Source organism: Talaromyces proteolyticus (assembly GCF_021365285.1).
Source record: "Talaromyces proteolyticus strain PMI_201 chromosome Unknown BGW36scaffold_6, whole genome shotgun sequence".
NCBI classification, from domain to species: domain Eukaryota; kingdom Fungi; phylum Ascomycota; class Eurotiomycetes; order Eurotiales; family Trichocomaceae; genus Talaromyces; species Talaromyces proteolyticus.
In genome coordinates this window covers 2,221,670-2,244,415 of record NW_025764282.1, presented here as the reverse complement: position 1 = coordinate 2,244,415, position 22,746 = coordinate 2,221,670, and the positions used below count along the sequence as shown (strand labels likewise).

The window sequence follows — 22,746 nt, the reverse complement described above, 5'->3', positions numbered from 1 at the left end:
AAGGTCAAGATTAGATATGACCGCCCTAAGATATATCAATGAGATAATTCATAATACCAATATTGAAGATATGACTTACAACTCGTCATTGATGACTATTGATTATGGGGTTGCGAGAACTATCATCACTCAAACGAAACAACCATGCAAAGCTACAACATTGATAAATCTTATGAAATCTAGTTTCATATATGAGGTCCTGATGAAGGGGAAAGTACTCGAATAGGACTTGGCTTGCCAGGATCTACCTACAAAGTTTAATATTGACCGTATGCTGTGGATGATAATGTGTATATTATTTCAACATACATGAATTAACGCACACATCCATGTACTATACAAACTTACATCTAACATATAGTTCTAAATACCGAATAGTACATGTAACATCAGCAATTATTAACTATAATGAGTTTGAGGCATCAATTGATGGCCGAATTTATAATACGTATCTATAACGAGTTCCTTAGCTATCATCTTCATTTCCAATGTCGCCTCGTGTGATCGACTCCCTTAAGAGTCGTGGTCGGTTGAAGAGACTCTCTTTATGAAAACTGAAAAAAGGAGTTTACATCCTCTAGTGAACCTGCAGTTTTAAAACATCAGCATTCCATACCATCTTCAATTCAAAAATGATAAGCAATGGCTTAGTGGCATGTCCCCCATGAGGTTTCATTATAAATACCAGCTCCACCCATTTGCAGCTACCTTCAATGTTAGCTTGAAGGTAACTGATAAAGATAAAATTGACTTGGTTCAATGTTTCTTTGTCGGTAAATAATCAATTATAAGTAACTACAAGTGTAGCTCTGTACCAAGTCGAATCTATTCAATCTTCAGTCAACCCCTTCAATTGCAACCTCAAATTTGGCAGGACTATAACCACTTTAAATTTAGAGGCAATCATCTGGACTCAATCCAAGGACTTTAATTATTGAAAAGTTATGTCGGTGGAGTCTGATTGATACTCAGTAAAAGGAATTTACCAGGGATCAGCCCGCAGAATCGGGGAAAATATTCCCGTCCCGTCCCACTTCGACTCCGGCTGGATGGGGATTCCCCTTTTGGGACACCATTTCCCAGCTACATAGGAGTAAGTTCAGAAGCTGAAATTTAATAAAATAGAAACACAGCCACTGCTTGATGTTTAGCTTCTAGTAAATGGTTATATCAATCAAGGAAATGTAATGAATGGTATTAGGGTATTATGATACATATTAAATAGCGGTAGCCAAATCTGCACGATTTTATAACTCATGAAGTGTCATCCGAACTGTGCTTGGTTCACTCCGTGAAAACTCCTCCCTGAGCTGTCACTTCAAAAGCATTCATGGTGTGATCATAGACCTTCTTTCTCATCTCATCCTTGTTGAATTTCTCGTAGGCCTTGAGCTTAATATTCGATTCTCCTTCCCAGCTGAGAGCATAGACTCCGCTACCCGGCGTGCCATCGGTACCGGTTGCAAGACCACCAATACCCTCATCCTTCTTGAAGTCGGCGCCTCCCTTCGGCGCATAGCGGGGTGAGGCGAGACTGAGCATTCGTGCACCGCTTTCTTCGGTCGGGACAGTAAGCATTTTGCCGAACAGGGGGACAAAGATAAATCGCCAGATAAATCTGAACCAGGATGGCAGCTCAGGGTTCTGAAAGCCTGGTCCAAGCACGAGACCAGGGAAGATATGCACCAGTCCAATCTTGCCGGCATTTTGTTGTTCCAAGGCCTCCATAAACAAGGTGTGCATGTAAACCATGTGTGACCGGGCTTGGTTATAGTTGTAACGCTTGAGATCACGCAGGGAGAGGTCGTCTGGGAAGAGCTTCTCCTCCATTCCAGCAGCATACACAGAGACAACTCGTGGGGGAAGATTCGATTTGAGAAGCAATGGAAGTAGTCGGAGGATGACCCTCATGCGAGAGTAGTACAACAGCGACATTGTAACGTCAATTCCCTCCTTTGTGTCTGCACAAGGCCTGTCAGATGCGCCATCCCGTAAAATTATCTCTCAATAATACATACCCTTGCGTGGCAGAAAGATCGCGCCTCCCTGGGACAGCATCAAGTAATCAATGCGTGCATCTTGGCCTTCCTTCTCCTCTAACTCGATGATTTCCGCGCAGACCTTATCCACACCCTGGATCAAAGAGAGGTCGTCGGCTTGCACAAACCTGAACTGGCCCTGGGGGCAAATCTTACGACATGCGGACAAGATTTCTTCGGCTGCCTGAGGTTTCCTGCCCACCACGTATGCGCGAACGCCTTTACCTCCACTCTTGGCCTCTGCGTTGGCCAGCGCACGAAGAGTATAGCTTCCAATACCGCCAGTACCGCCGAAGAACACAGCGACGAGGGGCTGACTCTGCACCAGCGCAGCGTTCGCGCTATGTACCACGTCTAACTTGACCATTGTGAGGGAGGATGTCTAGGTGCGTTTGGGATGTATGTTTGCGAGGAGAAGATGGAGTGACTAACGGAGCGCGAGAGAAAGTCGAGCTCCTGCAGCTTATAAGCTCCGGAGAAACGGTGAGCCAATGCGCCCCCAGGCCCTTTTCCCTTGCAGCCATAGCGGCTGTTGTGATATGTATGGATATGGATATGGACATTCCAGTAATTTATTATTATCCCACAGTGGGCTTGATCAAGCTTATGTCCGATGCAGGCTTATTAGTCCCAAAGAGGGCTAGCGCATACTAGGAAGGAGCGGCTATTGGCTCTCCGGAGCAGATTTCCCGCCGTACAGCGGAAAAAGTGCCGCATCCTAGCGGATTTGCCCTCCGAACTTGCTCAATAGTGGCAGACTTTTCTTTTCCCTGCAATAACAATTACTGCACTGCATGGTCGCCGATCAATAATTAATCAGTTGCCAATGGGCGTGGCCGTCTTACTTTGCCGGACCGGTCAGTCAGACTGATCGACTATTAATGCATGCAGCATCCTCGGCGTTTAGACTCGTGCTAGCGTCGTCGAACTAGTCATCATCCACCATCAACCATCAAATAATGCGCTCCACAGTCCTCTCCATCTATATCACCGTATCACCTCTATCTGCAAGCCCAAGCGCTCCCACTGCTAGCTGTACATAGCTTCCTCAACATGGCCCCGCGCCGGTTCCACAAGAAAAGCCGCCACGGCTGCTCTCAATGCAAGCAGAATCGCACCAAGGTGGGCAGTAAGAAGCACTCCTCAATGATGATGGTGGTGATGATGATATTAGTGTGATGAGATCCCGCCCAAATGCGGACGATGCCAGAGGATCGGATCGAACTGTTCATTGGCCCAGCAATCCTCGGGCTTGATCTTCATCCCCGCCAATCTTGCAGATAACCACCACAGTCCAGACGAGGACAGCACAGCCAACACGCTTTCGGAAAGCGGCCCTCCCCTGGATAGAGACAGGAGCCGCGATGATATCCCTAAAAATGAGAATACGCGCAACCCAATAGCTTCCTCTCATGGTGCGCGGAATTACGACGTCGACACCGACGACCATACAAACAATAATAACAATCATATTATTAATAATACCCCGGCGATCTGGCTCAGTGATAGCAGCAGCTCGGGGAATAATTACCCGAACAATGATACTCCGAACAGCGCCCTGAGCCAACCAGCAGACCCCGCCGACATCATCACGGATCTCGAGCAAGAACGTCTCCGGCTAATCGCTCATTATACGTTGCATACTGCACAGGCCATCACCGACTTCTCCATCGAAGACGGAGACTTGTCGGTCTGGCGGGACTGGGTTTTAGAACTCGCCTTCAAGCACGACTTCTTATTGCACGGCCTGCTGAGTTTGAGTGCGCTGCATTTGGCCTTGCTGTCTGCACAAAGCGATGCTCCCTCCCGGCAGAGGGACCATTATACGGTGCTAGCGATCCAGCATCATGATCGCGGCGTAGCGTTATTTCGACCCCATATCTACTCAAACCTTGCAACCCTTGACCAGGATGCCGGTTTCGCCTTTTCATGTCTTGTCGCCTTGTATTGCTTTGGTATCCAGCGTCCTTCCGCGGTCCCAGGCAGTTCCCTTTCTACTTCTTCCAATGTCCCCGACAAGCCGATTGCCAAGATTCATCAAGCGCTAACACTCATTCGAAGCTCGTCACGTGTAGCAAAACGGGACTTTGAGGCACTCAAGCGAGGTCGTTGGTCTGCTGCGGTGATTCCTTTCCCTGAAGTTACAGCACAGCTAAGCCTTCCGGACGAGATGGAGCACGTAATCGCGAAACTGATGACACACACATCAAAGACAATCTCCATATCAACTCAGCAGGAAATGTATAGCTCGGTCATCCAGAATCTTCGAATCAATCTCGCAATTGCTGTGAGATACAAACGTGCCCTGAATAGAGTTTCCTATTTTACTGTGATGAGTCCGCTTGAGTATTGGAACATGGTTTGTATTGGTGAACCGTTGGCGTTAGCTATCCTCGCCAATTTTGGTGTCATTTTGCATTGGATGAAGGATTCTATTTGGATAGAAGGATGGGGGAAAGAAACGGTAGATGCGGTGCACCAAGCTCTGCCTTTAGAATGGCACGAGTGTATCGCCTGGGCGGTAAGAGAAGTAGAACGATAATATACACCGTACGCAGACGCACATACTGTTCTAATGATATGAATTGAGAAAATAAAAACAGATCGAATAATAATAGACTAATAATAACACTATTCGCAAAAAACAAAAACCCAAAAATCACTATTAAACAGACATTGTATATGTCAACAAAGATAGACGCAAGTTACAAAATCGGTTAACTACCAAGCTCTAGCTTTGCCCTTCCCCTTGTTAAGAGCTCCGTATGAGGAGCTGATCAAGGCCGGGAATTCTTCCTCCTGCTGTACAGCAGCTTGTTCGCGGCTCTGCTCCTCAGCGAGACTCAATTGAATAGCAAACTCAAGATCGTCCATCTCCTTTTGGCTGCTTCTTTCCGCCGCCGGAGGCGAGAAGTCTGGAGACTTGAATTCGTGTTTATCGACTTTCGCACCCTTAGCATATTTGATTGGTATTGAATTGCTTGGAGCTGGATGATAGTCAGACGAGCTTGAAGTCTCATCGAGTAAACTTAACCGAATTGCCTCGGCGATATCCGGGGCCAGCTCTTCCTCAACGGTCTCTAGTACTGGCGAAGAGGACGAAGAAAAGTCACGAGATGGAAACGAACTGTCCTGTGGGGCAATGGTGTCACTAGACACACTACTAGCGACGGTACTGCTTTCACTCTCTCTCCGTTTGACCACATCGCTATTCCAACTCTCCTCACTCAGCATCTGAGCATAAGCCATAAGCTCTTCTTCAGTTGCACCCGGTCCAAGTATGTCGGTTCCGAATCTATTACTGAGACGTTCTCTCTGTTTGCGGTCCTCGACAACCTGGAGTTTCATTTCTTGCTGCTCATCTTCGATAAAATCCTTCAACGCACCACGACCAGTGCTTGTAAATCGTTGCCCATCGCCAGAAGCAAGGCTACCTCGATGAGATCGTCGCAAACGACGCTTGTTGCTCTTGTACTCATCAGCTGCTGATGAGCTATACGACCAATACCGTACATGTGTGCCGAGCGACATAACCCCCCGTAACACAGTTGGGTCAGGGTCAAGACAAATAGCACCCGCTGCGAAGAAGTTGTTCCCAGTTCCCAGTATGGATGCCTCGGCCTGGATTAGACGACGACGAGCACGAGACGAAAAACGAGAGTGAAGTGTACGGATCGGTTTGATGGTAGATGCCAGGGGATCCCAAGCCTGGACCAGTCCGTCGTTTCCACCGTGCACAAGGTAAAGTGATGTCAAAGCTAGACATGAGATCTGCGGAGACTCGGTACGTATTATCCGCACAGGCGCAACAGAGTTGGTCTCATCTGAAGTGCGGCTAGTTGGGGCTCGCATATTCCATACATACACGGAACCCGAAGTTGTTCCCACCGCCAGAAGACGGGCTCGCTGTCCAGGGACCTCGGTACCAGTGCCCGGCGAATTCATATGCGGTAACGGGGACGAAAGAGGTGACGACGTGGTAGAAGCTCCTGCTCCTGACATGCCAAGTAGAGGATCTTCAGCAGTCGTAAGTTGAGCTAGCATAGACATGTCCATCGCAGTCGATGTCAGCTGGAGAGACTTGCAATTGTCGAATACAAAATCTGTAGTCTTCCACATTGTGTTCGCTAGTGTTAAGATATCGCCATCCATATGGTTCGAGTCTCTAGATCGTGACACGCTAGGCACTTCGGCCAACTGAGGTGAGCTTGGTCCGCCGAACAAAGAGATCACTGGTTTCGGTGTTGAAAATCTTGACAGATGTTCTGCGACAGTTTCGTGCTGATATGGTAACCTTTGACGAACATATCTGTGGATCGAAGCACTCTGTTCGTTATCAAGACCACAATTCACAACAACGATAGATTCTCCAACGCCGAGCATGTCATCGCTTGCAAAATCAACTTGAAGCTGTCGTCGCATATCCCAACCCTCGCAGACTTTCCGAAAGTGTTTAGGCTTGAAGGAAAGAAACTTTTCAATCTCCTTCGTTTCGGCAGCAATTTGATCTTTGCTCAAACCGACCGAGTCACCAGAGGAACGTGGACTATAGCTGCCATCTACCAACTCTCGGTTGTACGGATCAGGTCGAGCAACACGGCGAGTTGCCTCGATCATTTCCCAGCGAATACTGCGACCGCTTTTCCAAGCAAGTCTTTCGATTTCTTCTGCAGAGTGCCGTGGAGCAGCCTCAGGAACAGCAGGAATCTCCGTCAAATAGTAAACCTCACCAAGCGCATTCAAAACTGTCGCCCAGATACGACGTTTCGAATGGCGTTTCGTAGAGTAATTCTCATCTACGGCGATAGAGATTATTGGCACACCGGGGCTGAGGACCCATCTGGCCGTTACTTGGCCACGATCAAACCTGTAATCATGCACAGGGCTCGTTCCAAGAGCGTAGGCAGTCAATATGCCGGATGATGTACCGCACAAGATACCCACCATTCCATTAGTCATTTTTAACACGTTCGGTGACTTTGCAATCCATACGGAGCTGACCGCGGTCGTAATCATATTTAAAGCAGGAATACCCAAGTCAGGCTCTGAATCAAGTTCGGAGAAACTGAGGAAGCGACCGCGTTGTTCGCCTGATGAAATGAAGTAGCTCCGCCCTTGAGGGCATCCTTCTCCATAAGCCATGCCGTATAGTTGGCTGACGTCCATCGAGTTGGGGAGTCCGATCATGTCACCGGGTCCCAGTCCATATTCGATTTCGCCTTCATATAGATCGGCAAAATGCTGGAAAAGCGGGGAAGAAAAGCCCCAAGAGCCAGTCTTGCCAGCCGACGGGTCGCTCGTTGAAGCGGCACCCTGTTCAGCCGCTCCGTGAATGAAAAGCGGAGGTTTCTTGGTAGCTATCGGTGTGAAGATGGCATCAACATGACTGACAGGATACAGCAGCTTGGACGTGTAAGTGATCACGGGAGAACCGGTCTGGATACCACCAGCACGAGGATGATGTTTCCCAGGAGATGAGGGAGCAGTTGGTTTCCCTCTACCCAAAGAACGCAGCAGACGTGTTCGAAGGATATACTCGCTACGCCATGATGCCAGTGCCGTTAGCCTAGTGAAGGACCTCTTGTCAGAAACCAGTTCATCGGATGCACAGTCTTCTTCGATGCTACGCGGGCCAGGGAAAAATCGCGCGAAAGCCACCCGCCATGCGTGGGGCGTGGTCACAAGCGTATGGAATCGACGCGACACAAGCGAGATGGCTGTGAGAGAGTTTGGCGGTAAATGCGACAGAATGTGCGTCAAAACCTCTATCATGCCATTATTAGCATGTCATAATCAAAGAAGAACTCGTGCTGCCTACCATTTGGGAGATCGGCCAAAGACGGGCGCGGCTTTATTCGGAACACGTAAACTTTAGATTTCGCATCTGCCGAGCTAGGCTGAAAAACTCGTGAAGGACTGCTGAAATCACTGACGGAACGGATGGGAGAGGTCGGCGCTGAAACAACGCTGTCGACACTGTTCAGTCGCCGTAATAACGAGTCGCCGCTTCCGACGCCCCCGGGCGAGGGTGAGACTTCGTCATCGACACGGTCGACAACGGCGCGGTCTTCGACACCTCCACTAGAGAGAGTGTCGAAGACCGATTCATCACGACGAGGGTCATGGCCATACTGGGAAGAAATGGGAGGATTGGCGGGGTTGAGGTCTGTAGAGGAACTTTGAGAGACGGCAGTAGGCTCGGGTTGCATAAACGTTTTGGCGGGAAGACAAGGGGAACAAGTGCGACTGACCAGAAAACAGCTGGATCAGTCGAGGAAAGAAAATGCGTGCAGTGTAAGCGAGAGAGCTTTGTTGTCGACGAGCAACAGCGGTGTTTGCTGGAGATTGAGGGGGTGGAGGGGTGAAGAGAAAGAGAAGAGAAGTTTACTTCAGACGCGACGCTGAGTCAGGAATGAGGCCGGCCGGCTTACTAACGCGGATGGTAGTGTAGTTGGCACGTTCCCTTCTGCCGCAGTGTGGTAGTATGCATCGATTTTACTGATATTTGAATGGTACAATGTTATTGAATGAGAAGTTCGTATTCTGGTTCAAGTATCGATATTGCCTCTTGAGATTTCAATGTTAAATCTGTTTGGTTCACTTTATTCTCTCAGGGCGAACTTCAGTGTTATCAATTGACGTAGATGAGATATATATAGTCCAGGGCGCATATTTATTACTAGTAACTCTCATCGAGTTCACTGATGACAAAGACCAAAATTAAAAACAATGCAATTCTAGCAAATAAATACTATGGTAGTCACATGCACTATGGATTAGAGAAAAAAAACATCAAAGCTTTGATTTGTTCACCGGGATATTGCAGAGCTCTGGTTGACGCCTGAGGCATCTATATCAATCAATCAATGCTAATAATTTCTGCTGCGCTGCGGCAACGTCGAAACACGCGACGGCCACCTCTCAATCAGCCACTCTCCGAGCAATCTATAGCTCCATGTTGCTCGCTGAGTTAATTGAATATAATATACGCTAAAAGTGAATGGTGCTGGTAGTTCTGGAATCAGCGTGTCGGGGCCCCACGGCGCTCTCCAGGCAGCATCCGCTTTTTGGCACCGATCTTCAGAACCTGAATCTCACAGCGTTCACTTGTCTCAGCGAATATACTTGGTAGCAAGTAATCATAATGCCACCATTGGGAGGTAACTTCTTGTCTTTCTTCGACATATAGAATGAATTAATGCTGACCGGTAATAGACGCTGACACGATTCGCATCCTCGTTTCAACCGACAACCATGTCGGGTATAACGAGCGCGACCCCGTTCGTGGCGATGACAGCTGGAAGAGCTTCCACGAAATCATGTGTTTAGCCAAAGAACGTGATGTCGATATGGTCTTGCTCGCCGGCGATCTTTTCCACGAGAACAAGCCATCCCGCAAATCTATGTATCAGGTGATGCGATCATTGAGAATGAATTGTCTCGGTGACAGACCTTGCGAGTTGGAGTTCCTCAGTGACGCGAGCGAAAATTTCCAGGGCGCTTTTAACCATGTCAATTATGAGGATCTGGATATCAACGTGGCGATGCCGGTTTTCTCGATACATGGAAATCATGATGACCCGTCTGGAGAAGGACATCTTGCGGCATTGGACATACTGCAAATCTCTGGATTAATCAACTATTATGGGCGAACTCCAGAATCGGATAACATCCAGGTCAAGCCTGTCTTGTTACAGAAAGGGGGAACTAAATTGGCACTGTATGGGCTAAGCAACGTTCGTGACGAGCGTCTGTTTCGGACATTCCGTGATGGCAAGGTCAGGTTTTTCCAACCTTCAGTTCAAAAAGACGACTGGTTTAATTTGATTTGTGTACATCAAAATCACCACGCACATACAGAGACAGGATATTTGCCAGAACACTTCCTCCCCGATTTCTTGGATCTAGTTATCTGGGGCCACGAACATGAGTGTCTGATCCATCCAAAACTGAACCCAGAAACGAAATTCCACGTTATGCAGCCTGGGTCGTCTGTTGCGACGTCACTGGTTCCAGGAGAAGCAGTTCAGAAACAGGTATCCATTCTAAGTATCACAGGTAGGGAATTCAAGAGCGAGCCGATACCCTTAAAGACGGTTCGTCCATTCGTTATGAAGGAGATTGTGCTATCGGATGACAAAGAGGCAAAGAAGTTGGCGCGGAAGGAAAACAATCGAACAGAGATCACTCGTCTCCTGATGACATATGTCGAGGACTTGATTGAACAGGCTAAATCGGAGTGGCTAGAGTCGCATCAGGACGACCTCGATGGTGACGAAGAGCCCGAAATCCCTCTTCCGCTGATTCGTCTCCGGGTTGAGACATCGACACCTGACGGGGGTAGTTTTGACTGCGAGAACCCGCAGCGGTTTTCCAATCGCTTCGTGGGCAAAGTGGCCAATGTGAACGATGTTGTGCAGTTTCACCGAAAGAAAAAAGCAACTACAACGGGTCGGAAAGTTGACGATACCGCAGCCGGGGCTGCTATGTCACGTCTCTCGACACTCGACACTGTCAAGGTTGAGCAATTAGTACGGGAACTGCTTACAGCGCAATCATTGACTATCCTTCCTCAGAACTCTTTCGGCGATGCTGTCTCTCAATTTGTGGACAAGGACGACAAACACGCCATGGAAATGTTTGTGAACGAGTCACTAGCCAACCAAGTCAAGTACTTGATGAGCTTGGAACGAGATGCAGACCTTGATGACGAAGACGAAGCGCATCAGTCTCTACGGAATGCAATGGATAAGTACCGCGGCCAAGTGGAGGACCTATTTTCTAAAGGGGCTGTCAAGCGGACTCGAGGCAAGAAACGGTTTAAGCCTAAGCCCGACGGTTGGGACTCCGAGTTTGACGGTCCTTGGGAAGACCAACCCGGTGCTTTGATACATTCCGACAACGAGGGCGGTGACCCCAACGAAGAAGAGGCTGCAGAGGATGGAACCGAGAGGACGACGGCGTCTGCTCGCGGCCGAGGGAGGGGACGTGGTGGTCGTGCCACTCCCTCAACTGCTACGCGCAAGGCTACTACTACAGCTGCCGCTACTACGAAAAAGACTACACAGGCAAGGGGAGGCCGACGTAAACAGGCAATCTCGGATGACGACGAAGAGGAGGATGTCGTCATGGTCGACGATTCAGTAGAAGAACCCGAAGCTATCTTATCTGACGAGGAGGCTTCCCAAGCATTGTTTGTTCAACAAAAGCCTCCTCGGAGTCGTCAACAAGCTGCTAGTACTGCGACCACCTCGAGGAGAGGGGCGCGAACAGCAGCATCTCCGGCGCCGTCGTCGGTCACGGCAGCGGCGTCGTCCACGCGACGAAGTGGCCGAGCAGCGGCAAAACCAACACAGCAGACAACCATCAACTTTGCATCTCAAACGAGTTCGACGGGCACAGGCCGACGCAATGCAGCGCGTTCAGCGAGAGGCGGGTTTGCTGAGCTGAGTGATATTGAGGACGATGACGACGACGATGCCTTTGAGCCGGTTTCTTCCAGCACGCGTAGGCGGCGGTGAATTGATTGTCGAGGAATGGAAGTAGGGCGAATATAATAATAATAAGAAGAATAGCAGTGCTAGTACGTAGTAGGAATGAATGGAGTTCTTCACAAGAACAATCAAATCGCCGCGGCTGTTTGGCCTGTTTGCAGGCAGCGGGGCTAGCCCCAAAGAGGAAGTCATATGACTCGGGTGGCTTTCTGGGCGTTATTTCGTCCATGTACTTGCAGGTACCATGTCGCATCTGCCGTTACCATTGTCATTGCCCTTGTCGTTGTTGACGATATCCCTTGTTCATGCCTGCCAGGTCTACTTCTTTTCTTCTGCGCCATGCTAGGGAGTCCTCACATGGACGGCCCGCCTCTTCTTCAGTATGACGATCTGCGTTTCTTCGCCGTGGTCAGGCCGCCCGCGACGAATCAGCAGCGCAATGCGGACTCGGGGGCCCCAGCATCTCGCCTACGACGACACTACTGGGCGCTAGGCTCTCCATCAGCCGCTAGAGGACGACAGCATGGGCTCGGCAGCTAACGAAGGCAAACTCGCCTGATGAAAGGAGGTCACAGTGGGGGCGCGTGGAGCCGCAGAGAGCCGCGTTACAGGCCATTACAGGCCGTCCAAGAAGGTCCAAGACGATTCCAAGCAGTCAAGACAGCCTCCCAAGACCTTCCAAGGTCGCCCGCTGGCACCGCTTCAGCTAGTGCCGCCAGCGCTCGCCGCTGATTTGCGTTGCCCCCTAACTGCCCCAGGGTCCAAGAGGTGTCGCATAGACTATGAGGCACTGTCTGTCTCAGATGGTGCTCACTGGTGACTGCTCTGTGCCAGTGGGCGCTGTCTCACTGGTGACAGTGCAGCTGTTGCCGAAGTTTCCTCCGTTGGCCTTTGTCCTGTATAGTTAACTTCCCCCCTCGCGTTCGTTCTTTCTCTTCCTCTTCCTCTTCGTCTTCATCCACCACCTTTGCTCGGTGTGCTCCTGCCTTTTCTATTCTTTCAGTCCTTCGTTCACTCGTTTCTAAACCGACTCGTTTACCACTTGCGCTCGCAGCGCTGCCACTCATTCGACCGATTTCATCGCATCCCTAATATTGTCGCTTTTTTGTGTCATTCGCAATTATATCGATCACAATGCCTCTAGTGAGTCCCCCACTACCAGCCGCAATCAATCGCATCCAAGCTGATGTTTGTGTTATTGCAGTCTTACGCAAAACTCCTCGCCGCTGCTTGCGGTTTGGCTTCCACCGCCTCCGCCCTCCACCCGCTGGTCGTCGAAGGCAAGGACTTTGTCAACAGTGTCACCAAGGACCGTTTCCAGATCATTGGTGTTGAGTAGGTCTTCTAAAATTTGCCCTTGTTAGCATGCCGACCACTGATGACTTGAAAGCTACCAACCTGGTGGCTCTGCGGCCTTCAAGAAAACCGCCGACCCTCTCAGCGACAAGGATACCTGCTTGCGTGATGCTGCTGTTTTGCAGCGCCTGGGTGTATGTTCATTCTATTTGGATTTTGCGTTGACCTCAAATTGACGGAACGACTATAGGTAAACGCTATCCGTGTCTACAACTTGGCCCCCTCCGCCGACCATGATGCGTGCGCTTCCATTTTCAACGCTGCCGGTATCTACATGTTCTTGGATGTCAACTCTCCTTTGACCAATGGCGCTCTTGACCAGACTGCCCCATGGACTACCTACAACCACTTTTATATGCAGCAAGTCTTTGGTGTTATCGAGGCCTTCAAGAACTATCCCAACACTGCCGCCTTCTTCTCCGCCAACGAGGTTATCAGCGAGTCCAGCACAGAGAACGCTGGTATCTACATCCGAGTATGCTCCTTGCCATACCCTTCTGAATGTCAGTTGATCTAACAATTTGTGATGTACAGGCTGTTCAGCGTGACATGCATCAGTACATCGAGAAACACGCCAACCGTTCTATTCCTGTTGGTTACTCTGCTGCCGATGTCCGTCCCCTGTTGGTTGACACTGCCTACTATTTGTCTTGCAACCTCGAAAACTCCACTGAATCCCGCTCTGACTTCTTTGGTCTTAACTCATACTCGTGGTGCGGTGATGCCACTTACACATCCAGTGGTTACAACGTCCTCACCCAGGACTTTAAGGATATTTCTATGCCTGTCTTCTTCTCTGAGACCGGCTGCAACAATGTCAAGCCTCGTGTCTTCTCCGAGATCGAGGCTATCTATGGTCCTGATATGTCCTCGTCTCTCTCCGGTGCCTTGGTGTATGAGTACAGCCAGGAAGCCAACGACTATGGCCTCGTCGTGATTAACAGCAATGGATCCGTTTCCCTGCGCGTTGATTACGATAACTTGCAGAAGCAATACAACAAGCTTGACTTGAAAGCCATTACCCAGTCCAACTCTAGTCAGACCTCGATGAACGCTCCCACTTGCAACCCTGACGAGATCACCTCCAACATCACCAAGAGCTTTGACATCCCTAAGCAAGTCGATGGTATTGACAAGCTGATTGCCAATGGATATACTACCGATGTCCATGTTGGTCAGCTAGTTGACGTTACCTCTACTACACCTTCTCAGCAAGTGTACGATACTAACGGCAACATCATCAGCGGAATCAAGCTGAACGTGCTGTCCGACGATGCTACCAATACCCCTTCTAATACGACTACTTCGGGCTCCACATCCTCAAGTGGCACAACTACAAGCGGTAGCAGCGCTGCGGCCACCTCAAGCGGAGCGGCTAGCTCTTTAACTGCTGGTTCTATGACCGGAATTGGAGGTCTTCTTGCTTTTGCATTGATGGCATTGTAAAATATAATCTTATTTATGCCACTGTGTTATCGCTCGTTTGATTCGCTTGAGCTCACTTTGATACCTTTTTTGGAGGACGGTTTCCTGTATATTTTTTCTTCATTGGCAGTGCCGCCACGTCGGAGGATTAGAGTGGGAGACGATTAGTTGTGGGAGTAATTACTTCGTTTATGTGTACTTAATATGAGTTTTACCGTGAACATGGATCGCTTTTAGCTTTCTCTGAGCTGTAACTGACAACGTAGCTTTGCTATGCACTATCGTACGTCTTATTTTTTTTATGTAGACGAGATTTGATTACAAGAGTCAACTGGTGAAGTAATAACAAAATTTATCTCGGAAACTTCCCGGCTAAGGAATGTCCTTCTGACGCTCGAATTGTTTATACCATATATTATCCCCAAATCACTGAAAATTAGCGGTGAATAGGGGTTTTGTGGAATAAAATGACCACAAATACATTATTTTGATGACGTTGTGGGTTGGGCGTATTGATAGAACATCACCGTGCGCTTCTTACATGTCAGATGCGGTCAGAATGCGACTTCTAGGGATGATATATCAGGGAATACTTACATGGGCATTGACAAAGATTGCTATTACTTATAATATTAATTGCTCCTTCTCGGTAGGGGAAGAAGTGGCGGCTGTCATCTTCTGCACGCTGAGCTTTACAGTATGATCCCCTGGCAGGGCCGTGAGAATAAGAATATGACATGCTGCTTCACCTGCGGGTAGAAGGGGGAAGGGGGGGAAGATGTGATAAAAATGTTACCATCCTATCCACCACAAATCTAGAACGTCCATGTTCTTTCGATTGGCCATCCAGATTTTGCACATATCAAATACTAGCGCAATTGTGAATTTGATGAAGTTGTTGCCGTTCTGTATGTGTTCTTATATATAGAAAATGACGAGCCTCAAGCATTTGTAATGTGGGATACGTGTCGCTATGTGCAATAGGTCATGATTAATGTAGAAGCTTTGTTGAATATTGTCTATGCTAACAGGTTCGCATCCTTCTTCCTTGGATGTAGGAGAGAAGAAGGTTCCTGTTCGCTAAGTTCTCATTGACGTAAGCTTCAAGGGGAGTAAGAAGACGTAGACTACACTGCACCCTGCCATTTGATATAGCCAGAAGGGGACAGGTGAATTTACTCCCTGGAAAAGGAACCTCAAAGTCAGCATTGTCGGAGAGATAGTCAACCTTCGTCTAGCAGGATTTTTCAGACTGACAGCCGTCATTTTCGGGACTGATAAAAACCCCTGCAAGTTCCCAGAAGCCATCAATCTGTGGATGGACAGTGTTGCGATCAACAGAGTGCTAAAGGATACGGCAGAGATCCGAGATAGTCCAACCACCGCCTAACACGTCGCCACAGACATCGAACCACGGATTTGAAAACCTTCCGACCAAGCAGAAAAACGTCGAAAAAGGGTCGCATACACTCCAAACCCGGAAAAGAGCTAACATCTCCTCACCCAGTACCCTGCCACCAGCAAAGGCTCCGTCTGGTGGTGGAGGCAGAGCCCCCGCGGCACATCAATTTCGAGGAGCTGAGAATCCCCGTGTGATCTATGGCTTGAAAGTGTTTATTTTCATTTTCTTCTCCCTGAATATCACCTAGACCAATTCCTCAACAGTTCTCTTTAGAACTCGGTGCGAAACTTTGGGCGGTCTTCCTTCCAACCGCGCACAACGAATTGCGCATTTCAACGCAGTCTGCATACATCTATGTATGCTGAGTTGATGCATATTATTGCTGTCTGCCGACCAGAGCCAATCTTTGTGTGTTTTAGAGCTTTGATAGAGAGCTTTCTCGTAGATTAGTACCAGTCGTCAGGTATCGTTTCAGGAGCCCCTAACCAGCTACACCGATGCTTCTCTTGATGACGGCCCATGAGATAGATCTCCGGTTGAATGAGCATCAAGGGTACTCATACTCTAGCGGTTCAGCGTATCACGCGAACATAATTTGATATTGTGCAACCATACTGAAAGGTATTAAGAGGGAATTTTCTTGTAGCCCTCTTCCGCATTTCCTGCTCCCATCAAGTGACTAATTGCTTAGCCCAATCTTCTATCTGTTTGAAAACGGTCGAGTTAGATAAAAAGGTCATTTTATATTCTTTCTTCGACCGAGACGGAATAGAAATTGGTGGTATAGTGATAGACGGGATGGAGACCAACTCTTGGACTAAGAGGTCGTAGATATGCTATCGTATTTTATGATAGCAATATCGTACAAGAGGTCTTGAACTAATATAATGGAAGACTCGGAGCGTCCATGATTGATACGAGGTCTGGTGAAGAGATTGAACTTTGAGAAGGAAAGAGAAAAAACATCATGCTTAAAAAAGAGAAAATAGGATGGAAGAATGAAGGACATTAAAAACCTGAACGATCTGTGCTTGCCTATATGCCGATGCAATCATGTTTACCAACACAAAGAGAGGAACAAAAATATAGGGTACAAGAATGTAATGCATGGTAGGTGTTGTCTGTGTGAGACGTAGGTGGTTCATGGCCGAGGAGATAGGGATAAGTGGGAAACGGCAGATCAACTGTTTTGTTCTCGGTCTTCAAACAAATCATGACACTTGTCAGGTTAAGGAAAGGCATAGGATATGAAAGATCCTCGGAGGAAAGCTTCTCAAGCGGCCGTGTAGGCGCCTCCACTGCATGTATTCAATATTCAAAAATTTGCTTAACAAACATGTATGGCTCAAAAGGGGAAAGTATTTGACTGATTAAATATGTTCAGAATCCGAGATTTCATCACAGGGAAATGTCAAACTGATCATCCCTTTATATAATCCTATACATCAATAACGTGATATGTTCATTAATGTTTGACAATGGAATATCGTTACACCGATGCTTTTGCATCCTTCTCTCCACTACTCATTGTCCGCTTCGTTTGCCTCTTGTCCCACCAAGCTTGCAAAGCTGCTTCCGCCTCATTTTGAATACGGACCACCAAATCCGGGTCCTCTGACCTCGTCCCCTTCGTCTTAAACTCCTCAAAAGCGGCATCCACATCGGGGTGCCATCTAGGCCCCTGTTGCTGGGAGACAAATTCCAACTCATTATTACCGCCCGTTTCAACCCGTTTTTGAAACCGATTAATACTTTTCAGCATATCCTGCATGTCTTGGAAAATTTGATCTGATGGCATTCGTTTCATACCAACCCAATCCAGTCCCTCTAGGCGAAATTGCGGGTCTACTTCAATAGTAGCGCGGATCACTCCCTTTGTACGAAACTTATTACCCGACACCAGATATGCACGGTCGGATGCATTTGCCCGGCCCTGGAGGATGCGCGAGACACGGGTGGCAACAATTTCGGCAAGGGACGAGTAGATCAATTCAGCGAGAAAGACCAGCTGCATGAACCCGCGCATATTAACCATGCAGGCAACAGAGCAAATGGCGGATAACGTGCCTGTGAGAGTCCAGAACCAGTGAAGTGTGTTGCTTGTCCATGTCCGTTTGAATCTCCAAGTAGTCCGTGCCCAAGCTTCCATCGTGTCTTGGCGGCCCTTGAAAACAACTGTGCCGCCTGCTGCTCGTTGGTAGATGGCATAACGGGTCGTGTCGTCTTCCTTGATGGGAGTATCTTGCGGTGTGACCAAAGATGTTGTTGAAATTGCAAGGCCAGCTAGCCAGTGCATTCCGTAGAAAAAAAACAAAGTGATTGCCCAAATATCGATATACAGGATCCCCAACACGATCCCGGCAGCGATGATTAGCCCACTCCATAAAGAAATGAAGTCGAGAGCCCGACGACCAAGCCACTTGGTCGCTTTTGGTAGACCAGCTGGCGTCTCAAGTTCATCCATGCAAACAAGCATGAAATCATTGACTGGCACGGAAGAAGACTTGTAAGCAATCACATCGTTTAGCCACATTTTACTAAAATCTAAAGGAAACTCCTTGAACACCATATTCGAGACGACAGGCAAGCTCTCCGTGTCCTGAGTGCACAACGTGATGGCGGGATGAATGGACTGAAATGTTGCGGTCAAATGTTCGACCAGCACCTTGACGGGGATCAGGGTCGCCCCCATCATCATCGTGTGCGGCCAGATGAAGACTTTGCGGTCATACTGAGTATACAGCCTGGCGGCACTCGCACTGGCGCGCGGGTTGTGGAGGACTGCAGCGACGCCAAGCGGATCGAAGGTGACGCTCCTGTCGTCCTTCAAGGTCGCTGTTGCCTGCGCGCTGGGATTGTCAGTCAGGGGGAGCTCGGCCCGGACCGCAACCACATTCAGCGCTACCCCCACCAGCCACAATCCGATGTTGGTTGGGAGGGACATTTTTCTAAATGGGTGTTGGCGATGGTGGCATGATGGTTGAATGCAGAGTTTTGGTGTTTGTTTGTTTGTTAGATTGCTTTCTTGTTTTTTCTGTGAGAGTGTGAGTAAGAGCTAATCGGAGTCCACACAGACACTAAGCTGGCGTGCGGCTGGGAAGTTCGGCCTATCAGGTTAATCTTAATGCTGGTTTTAATAGACCACGTCGAACCCAGCAGCAGTCTGCGGTGGGATTTAAGTTGACAACCATCGTTGATGAGGTTCGCATTGGGTCATTGCGCAAGAGAACCGTGAGTATGGATTCCAAATGCAGTGCCGAAATTGACATGACGTTTGAAGAGCCGAAGATCCAGTACGGGGGAGTAACAGAGTAATGAGGTGTAAGTGTACTTGCTTCCGCAATCGCTTCAATTTTCCGATAAAGCTGGAATCGCTGCTCATGGTGGGTTTGCTCCAATAACAGTGTCTCTAGTAGGCGAACCAAACGGCATAGAATGGAAACACTCATTTGATGGAAGTTTTCGTTTTAATTAGCCCTCAAAGCGATAGACCAGAATATCAAACAAGGCCTCAGTCTTGAAATGAAATGCAAATGCAACCAGCTCTAAAAGCCGGATTGCTTCCAACCGGGCTACGTGGGGCAGAAAGAGATAATTACCCCATCGCCTCCGGCTCTTTGAATCAATTGCGCGCGCGGTGTCTGGCTGTGGTTGGACAGCAGGGGCAATTCCGTGCTCACGTGAGATGTTTATCAGCGAGCCTCTTTGCTGCTTCGCATAGAGCCTGTTATAGTCGAGTATGTGAGATTGGGTATACCCGAAAGCCTTCCGGGAACAGCCTCGGTTTTCTGCGAGTGCTGCAGCATCGACATCTTCTAGCGGCACTGATCTCGGTTTGATCTAGGTGGAGTCTAAGCTTGTTAGAGACACTGCAGAGATACCATAGAGCGCGAGAATAGACGTTGATAGAACATGTCCAACGACGAGGATCGACAGCTCATTGCATGGAGATCGAGGCCGCGGGGTCGAGGCCTACCCGCAGCCCGCAGCCTAGGCTTCCGTTCGCCCATCTCGGGTCAGGCAGGCATATTAAGGTTCGACTTTCATTGTTGCGAGAATAAGCAGGCAGCATGTCGAGCAATCCACCCATCGGATAAAAGGTCAGAGATTGACCAGCGCCAAGCCGGCTTGCCAGTCGCGCGCAGTTCGGCGAGATAATTAATAATAAAGCATAGCATGCATCATTAATGGGTCGTATCGTACATAGCAAGGAGGAGCAAGGAGGAGCAAGGAGGAGGGGCAAGTAATGATACAGTGCGAGCGTCGGCCGAGAGCGTGATTGGCAAATCGGGGCAAGGGCGAAGGACCCGCTCAGAGGGGCGCTCCTTCCCCGCACTCGGCTGGCCACGGCAAATCAGGAAGGTGCGAGGCAGGACACGCAGCTGCAGACTGGCACTATTATTAATATTTATCTTCATTATTCAGGCCAATGGGCCGCGCTAAGAGCTGCAGCCGCGAGCGTGATTGGCCGCGATATAGTGGTGAATTATGGTAAATTATGCTCCTATGACGAACCCCCCGTCCGCCGCTGGTCTGTGTCCACTGAACACGGTGCGCAACCCCGCGCGCCAGAGAAAGCTCTCTCGTTCTTCATCACTATTATTAATATATTAATAACGACCTGCCGGCCTCGTCCTACTCTCTCTTCCACACACCTGTACACCTCCAGCTCACTGCATCATGGCCCTGTCCCAGACCATCACTCTCCCGAACGGGATCAAATACGAGCAGCCTCTCGGCTTGTATGCTGCCCCTCCTGCATATATACCACTGCGCTCTTGCTGACGCTGTCCAATAGGTTCATCAACAACGAGTTCGTCAAGGGCGTCGAAGGCAAGACCTTTGAGACCATCAACCCCCACGACGAGAAGCCCATTGTCGCCGTGCACGAGGCCACTGAGAAGGATGTCGACATCGCCGTCAAGGCTGCCCGTGCCGCGCTCGAGGGCGAATACAAGAACGTTGCTCCTTCCGTGCGAGGGCGCTACCTAACCAAGCTGGCCGATTTGCTCGAGGAGAACATCGAGACCCTGTCGGGCATTGAGTCCCTCGATAACGGAAAGTCCCTGTTCTGGTCCAAGGTCGACATCACCAACGCCGCTGGCTGCATTCGCTACTATGGCGGCTGGGCAGACAAGATCACCGGCCAGACAATCGACACTGACGCGAAGAACTTCACCTACACCCGCCATGAGCCCGTTGGTGTCTGCGGTCAGATTATCCCATGGAATTTCCCAATGCTGATGTGGGCGTGGAAGATTGGCCCCGCTTTGGCGACCGGAAACACCATTGTCCTCAAGTCGGCTGAACAGACTCCCTTGTCCGCGCTTTTTGCTGCTAGCCTTGTCAAGAAGGCCGGCTTCCCCCCAGGTGTTGTCAATATCATCTCTGGGTTCGGCAAGACCGCTGGCGCTGCCATCTCGTCGCATATGGACATCGACAAAGTCGCCTTCACTGGCTCCACACTGGTTGGACGCCAGATTCTCCAGGCCGCTGCCAAGAGCAACTTGAAGAAGGTTACCCTCGAGCTCGGTGGCAAATCGCCCAATATTGTCTTCCCAGATGCTGATATCGAGAATGCGATCTCATGGGTTAACTTTGGTATCTACTATAACCACGGCCAATGCTGCTGTGCGGGCTCGCGTGTCCTCGTCCACGAAGACATCTACGATAAATTCATCGAGGCATTCAAGAAGCGTGCCGAGAGCAATAAGGTGGGAGACCCGTTCGACAAGGAGACCTTCCAGGGTCCCCAAATTTCCCAACTCCAATTCGACCGCATCATGGGATACATTGACGAGGGCAAGAAGGCCGGTGCTAAGGTAGTCACTGGCGGCGAGCGTCATGGCTCTCAGGGTTACTACATTAAGCCTACCATCTTCGCTGACGTTACCAACGACATGAAGATCGTCCAAGAAGAGATCTTCGGACCAGTCTGCACTGTCCAGAAATTCAAGACTGAGGAAGAAGCCATCAAGCTTTCCAACACCTCTAGCTACGGTCTCGCCTCCGCCGTGCACACCACCAACCTCAACACTGCTCTCCGTGTCTCGGCCGCCCTGCGCGCTGGCACTGTGTGGGTCAACACCTACAACACGCTGCACTACCAGGTTCCATTTGGTGGTTACAAGGAGTCCGGTATTGGCCGAGAATTGGGCTCATACGCGTTGGAAAACTACACCCAGATCAAGAGTGTCCGTGTCTATCTTGGTGACGCTTTGTTTGGCTAGCCGATTGTTAAGACTCGTTCTATTCTAAAGAAAATTTGTTCTAAGTGTAATTATTAAACGATATTCCCATATTGGCAACGTGAATATGATGAAATTGCCACGACTAGTGACCAGATTTAATAATAGTCGCAAAAGTAATTCACATCAAAAGTATCAGATGCATCTAGGTATACATCATTTTGATTGGTAGTGCACTATACCCGACGACTGCCCCTCAAGTTCCGATACCTTGACCCCCACAGAAAATACTAGATCATCAATGTAAGTAATAATCCAAGTATGCATTCGACGCCATCAAATTCGTTAACCCGGATCTAATCATTGGTGGATACGTTCGGGATTATTTAACCCGAGCAATTTCGGCATAATAATGCCCGAGATGTTAAATAGCACCGACCCAATAAGAAGTACCAGAAATACGTACGTATATTTGATTAGCGAACTATGATATATCGAAGAGCTCTATTATTAGTGCGTGAATCACCTCTCCCAGCCCTATTAGGAATATGTCAGCTCACCGCCCTGGTATGAGATACAAGGGAGATACCTATATAACAACTATATGCGACGCTAGATTGCTCAGCCTGGCTCAGTGATCGCTCAATGAGCAGTACACACTAGCTCTGGGGGCGATCGTGGTCCAGTCTCATCCCAAAATGTGAGGGATTATGGCTTTTTATTTCATCACAGCCTCCACCTTTTAAATCCACTTCAATTCATTACCCTCAGCTTGGCCCTTGCGTTACGTAAGATCAAATGCTATCATAAATGGTGATCGATCAATTCCTGCTCCTTGTGTC

At 48.9% G+C, this 22,746-nt stretch overlaps 8 protein-coding genes across 8 annotated transcripts; 4 read left to right on the top strand and 4 right to left on the bottom strand.

Annotated features, from left to right (window-relative positions):
• Positions 1 to 1,128: 1,128 nt before the first annotated feature.
• BGW36DRAFT_407813 (uncharacterized protein) lies at positions 1,129 to 2,589 on the bottom strand. Its single transcript, XM_046219061.1, has 2 exons — positions 2,019 to 2,589; positions 1,129 to 1,961 (listed from the first exon to the last, which is right to left on the bottom strand). Exons 1-2 carry the CDS (start codon positions 2,404 to 2,406, stop codon positions 1,285 to 1,287), a joined length of 1,065 nt encoding a protein of 354 aa, XP_046072583.1. The 5' UTR covers positions 2,407 to 2,589; the 3' UTR covers positions 1,129 to 1,284.
• A 195-nt stretch (positions 2,590 to 2,784) lies between these two features.
• On the top strand, positions 2,785 to 4,604 carry BGW36DRAFT_379615 (uncharacterized protein). The gene is made up of 2 exons (XM_046216230.1): positions 2,785 to 3,161; positions 3,214 to 4,604. Exons 1-2 carry the CDS (start codon positions 3,093 to 3,095, stop codon positions 4,579 to 4,581), a joined length of 1,437 nt encoding a protein of 478 aa, XP_046072582.1. The 5' UTR covers positions 2,785 to 3,092; the 3' UTR covers positions 4,582 to 4,604.
• Positions 4,605 to 4,760: 156 nt separating this feature from the next.
• On the bottom strand, positions 4,761 to 8,248 carry BGW36DRAFT_359654 (F-box and WD domain protein; the record flags this gene model as incomplete). Its single annotated transcript, XM_046214094.1, has 2 exons — positions 4,761 to 7,804; positions 7,858 to 8,248. 2 exons carry the CDS (start codon positions 8,246 to 8,248, stop codon positions 4,761 to 4,763), a joined length of 3,435 nt encoding a protein of 1,144 aa, XP_046072581.1.
• A 687-nt stretch (positions 8,249 to 8,935) lies between these two features.
• Positions 8,936 to 11,646, top strand: BGW36DRAFT_342101 (meiotic recombination protein Mre11). Its single transcript, XM_046213114.1, has 2 exons — positions 8,936 to 9,199; positions 9,255 to 11,646. Exons 1-2 carry the CDS (start codon positions 9,184 to 9,186, stop codon positions 11,558 to 11,560), a joined length of 2,322 nt encoding a protein of 773 aa, XP_046072580.1. The 5' UTR covers positions 8,936 to 9,183; the 3' UTR covers positions 11,561 to 11,646.
• A 1,021-nt stretch (positions 11,647 to 12,667) lies between these two features.
• Positions 12,668 to 14,335, top strand: BGW36DRAFT_427821 (1,3-beta-glucanosyltransferase Gel2; the record flags this gene model as incomplete). The annotated part of the gene is made up of 5 exons (XM_046220459.1): positions 12,668 to 12,676; positions 12,738 to 12,868; positions 12,924 to 13,023; positions 13,080 to 13,364; positions 13,424 to 14,335. 5 exons carry the CDS (start codon positions 12,668 to 12,670, stop codon positions 14,333 to 14,335), a joined length of 1,437 nt encoding a protein of 478 aa, XP_046072579.1.
• A 2,252-nt stretch (positions 14,336 to 16,587) lies between these two features.
• On the bottom strand, positions 16,588 to 16,932 carry BGW36DRAFT_379608 (uncharacterized protein; the record flags this gene model as incomplete). The annotated part of the gene is made up of 1 exon (XM_046216229.1): positions 16,588 to 16,932. A coding segment is annotated over one exon (181 nt), but the record flags the coding sequence as incomplete, so codon positions are not given.
• Positions 16,933 to 17,148: 216 nt separating this feature from the next.
• BGW36DRAFT_176554 (uncharacterized protein) lies at positions 17,149 to 18,910 on the bottom strand. Its single transcript, XM_046209683.1, has one exon. The coding sequence runs from the start codon at positions 18,658 to 18,660 to the stop codon at positions 17,206 to 17,208; it is 1,455 nt and encodes a 484-aa protein (XP_046072577.1). The 5' UTR covers positions 18,661 to 18,910; the 3' UTR covers positions 17,149 to 17,205.
• A 1,241-nt stretch (positions 18,911 to 20,151) lies between these two features.
• Positions 20,152 to 22,108, top strand: BGW36DRAFT_320457 (putative aldehyde dehydrogenase). The gene is made up of 2 exons (XM_046212632.1): positions 20,152 to 20,458; positions 20,515 to 22,108. The coding sequence occupies exons 1-2, from the start codon at positions 20,397 to 20,399 to the stop codon at positions 21,944 to 21,946; spliced, it is 1,494 nt and encodes a 497-aa protein (XP_046072576.1). The 5' UTR covers positions 20,152 to 20,396; the 3' UTR covers positions 21,947 to 22,108.
• The last annotated feature ends 638 nt before the right edge of the window (positions 22,109 to 22,746 follow it).